At 46.8% G+C, this 7,815-nt stretch overlaps 2 protein-coding genes across 3 annotated transcripts in view; one reads left to right on the forward strand and one right to left on the reverse strand.

Annotated features, from left to right (window-relative positions):
• The window catches only part of stmn4l (stathmin-like 4, like), a 14,229-nt gene extending 12,700 nt beyond the window's left edge, over positions 1 to 1,529 (forward strand). Inside the window, exon 7 of the mRNA XM_015035491.1 lies at positions 485 to 1,529. Within this exon, the coding sequence (XP_014890977.1) occupies positions 485 to 493 (9 nt within the window). The 3' untranslated portion in view covers positions 494 to 1,529. The remainder of the gene's footprint in view (positions 1 to 484) is intronic.
• A 274-nt stretch (positions 1,530 to 1,803) lies between these two features.
• il17a/f1 (interleukin 17a/f1) overlaps positions 1,804 to 7,815 on the reverse strand; it is a 22,452-nt gene continuing 16,440 nt past the window's right edge. Inside the window, exons 1-3 of one of the 2 annotated variants that reach the window (XM_015035492.1) lie at positions 3,106 to 4,225; positions 2,438 to 2,625; positions 1,804 to 2,275 (exon numbers count right to left, since the gene is read on the reverse strand). In XM_015035492.1, coding sequence (XP_014890978.1) covers positions 2,029 to 2,275; positions 2,438 to 2,625; positions 3,106 to 3,138 — 468 coding nt within the window. In that variant the 5' untranslated portion in view covers positions 3,139 to 4,225 and the 3' untranslated portion in view covers positions 1,804 to 2,028. Of the gene's footprint in view, positions 2,276 to 2,437; positions 2,626 to 3,105; positions 4,226 to 7,815 lie in introns of those variants that run through there. The other variant, XM_015035493.1, reaches the window with a different exon arrangement.

The raw sequence follows: 7,815 nt of genomic DNA on the forward strand, positions 1-7,815 counted from the left end.
GGATCAGTCTGGTTTGGATCAGTCTGGTTTGGGTCAGTCTGGTTTGGGTCAGTCTGGTTTGGGTCAGATTGGTTTGGGTCAGATTGGTTTGGATCAGTCTGGTTTGGGTCAGTCTGGTTTGGGTCAGACTGGTTTGGGTCAGTTTGGTTTGGATCAGTCTGGTTTGGGTCAGATTGGTTTGGGTCAGATTGGTTTGGATCAGTCTGGTTTGGGTTTGGGTCAGACTGGTTTGGGTCAGATTGGTTTGGATCAGTCTGATTTAGGTCAGTCTGGTTTGGGTCTGTCTGATTTGGGTTTGGGTCAGTTTGGTTTGGATCAGTCTGGTTTGGATCAGTCTGGTTTGGATCAGTCTGGTTTGGGTCATTGGTTTGCTTCTGTTTGGCCTGGTTCTGGTTCTGGTTGAGGCCGTCGGGCCTATCGTCATCTTGATGTGTGTCTAGTTGTTGCGTTGCTGCTCACCGCCTCCCTCTGCTTTCTGCCTCAGGTGTCTTGATGGCCTGATCACAACACAAGCTGAACCTTTTCCACAAGCCGATTTTGAGGGCCTATTGAGGAGCTGGGAGACTGGCGCTCCTCTGACTGGGAGGACTGGGAGCAGAACCAGTGGAGGACATGGAGGACTGAGGGACGTTTGTCTCCTCCACCAGGACCCTCGTTTTCAAACAAACGCTGCAGATTCAGTCATCAGTTTCCTGTGGCTTTACTGTGCTTTGTTGCCATGCCAACGGTGCCAATGTCTTCATGTGTGAGTGTGACTGTACATGCACCAGCCAGAACCCAACCCGGCTGAAACGGATCAGCAGGGTTCTGTCTGATACTGAAGCTGGACATCAGCTCAGATACTCTGAGTCAGACTGCGCCCCCTGCTGGACAGCTTGAACATTTTACTGTGATGTGGTTCCTTGGTGACATCTAGTGGCGCCTCTGAGAACAGCAGAAAATCAGGAACCCTGCTGTTGAAACCACAAGATCTGTACAGGTCCAGTTCTGTTTGAGAACCAGAACCAAGCAGAACCAGTTGAACCGTTCTGGTCAGGATGAAAACCTGCAGGAGGTCCAAACGGCTTACAGACCAGAACCGTCTGACATCAGGGTCAGACCAGAACCACTTTGTTCCAAGTCACTGCCAGTAAGTGAAACTGAAACCAAACAGCTTTCAGATCCAAGAATTAGAGTCCAATTCCTGCCTTCAGGACCGAGGTACCGGTAGAACCAGAACCGAGCCCCAAAAAGCCTGATGGAGAGTCAAAGTCTGGAGGTGGTTCTGGTCCAGTTTCAGTTCTGGTCCCAACAGAGAGAGGAGAACAAGTTGACCTGCAAGTAGAGGAACTCTTTCCTGATGTGGACCAATCAGGAGACACCACCTGAGTTCTGATTGGCTAGGACTGAAGTTCAGAACAGAACTATCAGAACCGTTCTGCTCTGCTGGTACTGCCTAAAGAACGCCAACCTGAACCGACCCGAAAGTCAGACCTGGAAGTGGTTCTGACCCAGAGTCAGATTAAATCAGATAAACTCGGGACCAACAAGTCAGACGGGTCCAAAAACCTACGAGACTGAGATGAGAACCAAGACAGAGTGACCCGAGTCGGTGGCATCCAGCTTTATTTCTTCACATTCTGTTCAAATTGTCTGATTATAACTAAAAATACCCTGATATGGATGCATGATGGATGGATGGATGATGGATGGATGCATGATGGATGGATGGATGATGGATGGATGCAGCTGCTCTTATCCATCGGCCTAGTTAAAGGACGTGTTGTACAGAAATCTATTTTAAAGAATAAAGGAGCAGGATCATTCAGTGTCTGAACTTTATTGATCAGGATAATAAATACATCAGTAATAATAATAAATATCTGCTGAAGGTCACAAACTATTAAATAAAACTTAAATAAGCACCAACAAGGCGGGACGCCTCCTGACGCCAAACTTAGTGGTCAGTTTACACAACTTGATGCAAAACTCTTCAGAGAAGGCAGCGACTCAGAACTAGAGGTTCTGGACCTGGTTCTGGACCCAGTTTCACTCCTGGACATGGACCAGGTGCCGGACGCAGGTGCAACCCACAGGGACGTTACGGGTCTCCAGGCGGTAGTGGTAGCTATGCTCCGTCTCGTTCGTCTTGACCCGCTTCAGAACCATCACCTGGTACCAGATGGGCCGGGACTGCAGGTTCTGGTCCTCCTTCCCCTCCAGGTCCCGGCAGCCCTTCAGCAGGCAGTGCGCCTCTGACAGCACGGGCGGGTACAGAGACTCGTCACGGGACGTACTGCAGACAGAGACGGCGGGTCAGAACAGAAACTCAGTGGGACATGGCAGGACCCTGCAAGACCCAATGGGACTTGACGAGACCCAATGGGACCCGGCAAGACCCGGTGGGACCCATTGGGACCCGGCGAGACCCAATGGGACCCGGCAGCTGTGTACTCACTTGTAGGTCCAGGGCGAGATGGAGGCGTTGTGCAGCGGCCTCGGGTTCCTGCTGGGCAGCAGCAGCAGGTCCGGGTCCAGGTGCAGAGACACGGTTTGCTTCACTGAGCCGTCGGAGCGTTTCCTGGGGTGCTTCGACGCCACCTCTGCCATCATCAACATCGTTACCATGACGACGGCACCGATGACCTGAGGAGGAGGGAGTCGACCTTCATTAGCCAGTCAGTAGAGAATGAATCGTCTCCAGGGTTACAGCAGGAAGTTCTTGACATTATATCCCATAATAATAATAAAAATCTCCATGGCGATGCAGGAGCCACTAAAACCTCCTATTGGCGAGAAGCAGCTTCAGTCAGAGGCTTCCTCAGAGCCACTGCGACGCAGGCCTCTACAGCAGCTCTCTGAGGCCCAGAATTATTTCACTTATTTTTAAAGATTTTTTGAATCAAACAGAAAATGCTTCAGAACCGGTTCTGCTCAAAAACCGGACTGGGCCCAGAAGTTCGATAAAGAAAACAGAAATAAAGCTCAATAAATCAGAGGCTGACTGGACCCTACTGAGCCAATCAGAACCATGTACCGGGTCTGCTTCAGATGAAGACAAACCATCGCCATTAGAACCGGACCCGGCTTAGAGCTGATCGCAGAACTCATCAGAACTTTCCTCACCGTCAGTCTGGAACTGTTAGCTGCTGGAAACATGCTGGTTCTGTCCGGTTCTGTTTGACTCGGATTGGTCCGGTTCTGTTCTGCAGGGTTCCCAGGGCTTGGCTGGAGGTCAGGCGTGGATGTGCGTCTGCGGCGTCCTGCCCGGTTCTGATGATCCGGTGTAAACAGCCGGGTTTTTTATGCGCCTCGTCGTGATGTCACCACCTGAGAGCGTTTGATCCTCCTCCTTAAACCGCAGCGACCCGGCTGACGAGGCCCGCGGGCCGACCCAGTTTCAGGCGCTCCTCAGGATGAAACGCTGAGCTTCGAACCTGGCAGCAGATTTTCTAGGTCACGCTCTGCAGAGGCAACCAGGAAATGAGGCGAAGCGTCGGCGCGGTTCAGCCTCCTGAGATGCTTCAAAGGTCCAATTTATCACGAGCCACAAAGAACCAATCAATCAACCAACCAGTCTGACTAGATGCTTTTCCTGCTGAAACTCATCCTGCAGCGTCTCAGTCAGATTTAAGCCCAAACTTTAACTAGGCCGCTCCTCCATTATGAACATTATGTTTCCATCCAATTATCAGGAAACTTTAAACAAACTTCTAAAATGTTACAAAAACTAAACAAATGAGCCGTTTTTCCATGTCGCTAACTAGCATGTAGCACAAAGATGGAGTCAATCTGTTCTCTCTGCTGCAGCATCGATTCTTTTTTCAGAACATTTTTTGATTCACCCCAAGCGAACCAAAAACTTTGTTATTGTGAAACAGAGGAAGTTATTTCTAATGCAAAACCTCAAAATGTGCATAAAAGCGTCAGAGGAAACACTGTGGCTTCGTCCTACTTCATGCTGTCAGCCGGTTCTGTTTAATGGAGTCCCTGGTCCTGAGTCAGCATGCAGCGATCAGGACCAGCAGGCCAGGAAGTGATGTCAGCTAGGCTACACCGGGACGCTAATCTGAACTCGACCTGCAGGATCAGAACCGCAGGCGAACCGGACCCACAGCCAGCAGAAACCGCTGAGTCAGGCGTTCTTTCTACTGCAAGAACAAAAAATACCATCGGGACGACAAAAGCGGCTCTGACTGCGCGAATTAGCACAATATAAATAAATAAAGTGCCGGGAGATCAGTGATGAGCCGATACTTCCATGTGATGTCACCTCATCAAAGGTCCAATAGTCAGCCTCTGTCCTGTGCTAGCCCCGCCCACCAGCCAAGCCCCGCCCACCAGGTCATGTCTGCTCCCCACTGTTACCAACTCAGACACTTTCTTGCTTTATTCAGTAAAATTTCAGATAAAAATAATTAGTTTGAGCCAAAATCAGAATCGGCAGCTCAGGCTTTTTAACGGCTAAGAAGTAAAACAAGGTGAGCTGAAAGCTGCAGGTAACACCCATCTGGAGAAAATGTCACAGAGCCGCAGAACGTTTCTGCAGAAAAGATTCGACACAAACTGTGGAGTCCAGGCCCGGTTCTGGTTCTGCTGCTGCAGGACGGACATGTCCCCCCACTCTCTCTCTCTGTGAACCTCGGGGAATATTCCAGCGGTTGCAGATCGTTTCTGCTGCAGATTTCAGAAGGAGATAATCTGAAGGTTTCGGTTCTGACTCACATCATGATCTCACTTCATGTCAGAGGTTCCATGTTGGTCTGCTGGATGCTGAACGCAGAGGGCCGGACTGGGGGCCCTCGGGCTCTGCAGGCCCCACTGAGGATCTTTGATCTTTGACTGATCCCTGTGAGGATCCTGATGGCCCCAGGTTGAGACCCTGGCTGCTCCAGGACCCCTGGGTTGATCCTGATGCAGAATCCCTGCAGGGCCCCCAGGCCTCAGCCTGGGGCTCCCAGGACCCCCAGGCTGAGGCCCCAGGGCTGCAGGACGCAGCCTGCTGACTCTCTGACCCGGTTTCCAGGCATGCTGTGACTCAGCAGACTCGGGTTGCTGCATCATCACTTGTGTGCTGCGTTGTGCTGCGTTGTGCTGCGTTGTGCTGCCCACGCTGTCAGCTCCTCTCTGACCTGCTTCCATGCAGAGCCACCGCTGCAGTTTATCTCTGATCTCAGAGACTTCCTGCCACCAGCGCTGCATGCTGCTGCTGGGGGCCTCAGACCAAACCTGCAGCCTTTTAAGGACTTTCACCAGTTTGTTGTGTTTATGTCTCCATGCTGCCTGACTCAGCTTTAAAATCCACACCATGCATTCACCGCCGTCTACCAGCAGGAAGTCCAGAAAACATTCAGGCCTGATACAAATACACAGAAGACAAAATTTAACAGCAGTTATAAAGTTTAGCTTCTGCTTTTTGGCAAGTGAATTTGCATATTAGCTAAATGTTTAGTTAGCCTGCAGCTAACTACATATTTAACCAGCTCAGAACTAAATATTTGGTTTACAGCTAAATAATTAGCTTGTTCACTATTTACGGAGCTAAATGTTTTTGTATTTTTTTTTTAAATATTGTGTTCATTAGGTATTTTGAATTTTTTTACAGAAAGAAAAAGGAAAGAACAAAAACAGGACAGAACTTATACAGCACCGATACAGAGATCAACAAAGAAACAAAACAAAAAATACATGTACATAAATTACAGCAATTATTTGAGAAAAGTAATGAAATGGAGCTAAACTTTTATTTCTGAACTAGCTAAATATTTAGCCTAATAATTAGCTTGGAGTTAGCTCTGCGCTGGCTGCTGGTGGTGAGGATGACAGCAGGGTGTGAAAACTTTCTGCTGGGTTAAAACCTTCATGAAGTTGAAGGATCTCCTGGACCTGCTAGTGATTCTCTGGCATCATGACCTGCATTCAATTTCAAGTTTAAAATGTGGCATGACAGAAGTTTAGATGAACAGAAGATAAAATGTGAGAAGGAGAAGCAGACTGGCTGGTAATCGGGTCGGACATTAGCGTGAGGCGTCAGCCGGCTGTAGAAACACAAACATGATGTCATCCTCCGCTAACCGGGTCACACAGAGCTTCTTTCTAGGACCTGAGCTGCTGCCTGGAAACACCCTCACAGCCGGAGGAGGGGCTTTCTGCGCTCACCACAAACCGCCGCCGACATCCAGGAACCGAACAGCGCCGCAGAACCGAACCCATCCAGGAACTGAACCAGCAGCAGGGTTCTGGACCAGGAGGGTTCTGGACCAGCAGCAGGGTTCTGGACCAGCAGCAGGGTTCTGGACCAGCAGGGTTCTGGACCAGCAGCAGGGTTCTGGACCAGCAGGGTTCTGGACCAGCAGGGTTCTGGACCGTTGGTTCGTCAGTCAGAATCAAAGCCACTAAACGCCTGGATGAGTTTCTCTGGTCCTGAAATGTTCTGCAGCTGCTAGAAGGACCACTGTGGAACCGGCTTTATGTGGCTCTGGAGGTCAGAGGTCAGAGGTCATCCTCATCTCTGGTTTACAGCTGGACAAATTGAAGCTGTGCATTGACTCTAGATCTATAACTCTAGATTGTTCCTCTTTAATAACTTCATCCACACATTGATCTGTTCTCAGCATCTGTTCAGTGATTGGATGGGGTCAAAGGTCACCTGGTGACTTAAGCAGAGGGACCAAACAATTGTACTAAAGTAAAAGTAGCTCTACTTCAAGACATTTTTACTCAGTTAAAAAGTATTTGGTAAAAATTCTGAGTAATTAATCAAATAACCAATATTTAAAAGTTACATCAAACAGACCAGAATATAAAGTGGAAATTTTGGTGTTTTAAAGTCCAAAATTAAAATAATATAAATAACTACAAAATAACTAAATCAGGCAAACGAGTCATTTTTCCGTTTCTGAAGCAGAAGCTGCAGGTTTGTGTTTGGTGAAAGTTTGTGAAGAACTCACTGAATATTTACTCAAGACTATTGATATTTGATAATATAATTACTCAGGTAAAAGTTCAAAGTACAGCATAATTAAAGCACATTTTTATCAAAACGTTACTGCAGTAAATGCAACAGAATTCATACGACCAGCTCTGTCTGAGTCAAAGAAATGTCGCAAGTTTTACATTTTGAACTGTCTGAGTTTGTGAAAGATAATCAGTTATGTTAACTATTCATTTTGTTATGTCTAAATTAGCACTTTAAAAAATCTTAAAAGGCAGGAATGGCGACTAGTTCCCAGAATGCCTAGCAGCAGGTTGTTGTTTTACTCTGATTAAAATAAATGTGAGCAGAATTCAGTCGATGTTTAATAAAATGTTTGTTCATGCAAACTGAATGAAGAAATCTAATCCTAGCTTAAAATAAGTTATAACTCAGTAATGAAAATAATACAGAAAGCTTTTCTTGTTCAACTAGTTGAGGAAAGCTTGGTTGCATAATTTAACAGGATTACTTTTATTTAAATTACAGTATTAAATTTTAACAACTCAGACTGAAGTTATCAGAACTTGATGCTTAGAAAACGTGTCTCTTAATGAACTTTAATTTGTGAATTAAATCAAAAACAAGTGAAACTTCATAACTGTCAAACTCAGTAAGTGTTCCTGTAATAATGATTAATGTTTGTTTCATTTAGTTGAATCAGTTTTCAGTCTGACTGTGGAGTTCAGACTTCATGGGTCCTGAAGGTAATTTTATTTATACAGCACATTTTCAGCAACAAGGCCATTCAAAGTGCTTTACATGAGTTAAAAGTACAAACAAAATAAACCGAACGAACAAAAAAGAGGAAAGAAAACTAATCTAACGTCGTTCTAAAGAATGTAAACTAAGTTCTCCTGTGC

The sequence above is a fragment of the Poecilia latipinna genome, unplaced genomic scaffold, assembly GCF_001443285.1.
Source record: "Poecilia latipinna isolate Pla-1442-1.1 unplaced genomic scaffold, P_latipinna-1.0 Scaffold336, whole genome shotgun sequence".
Taxonomy (NCBI): domain Eukaryota; kingdom Metazoa; phylum Chordata; class Actinopteri; order Cyprinodontiformes; family Poeciliidae; genus Poecilia; species Poecilia latipinna.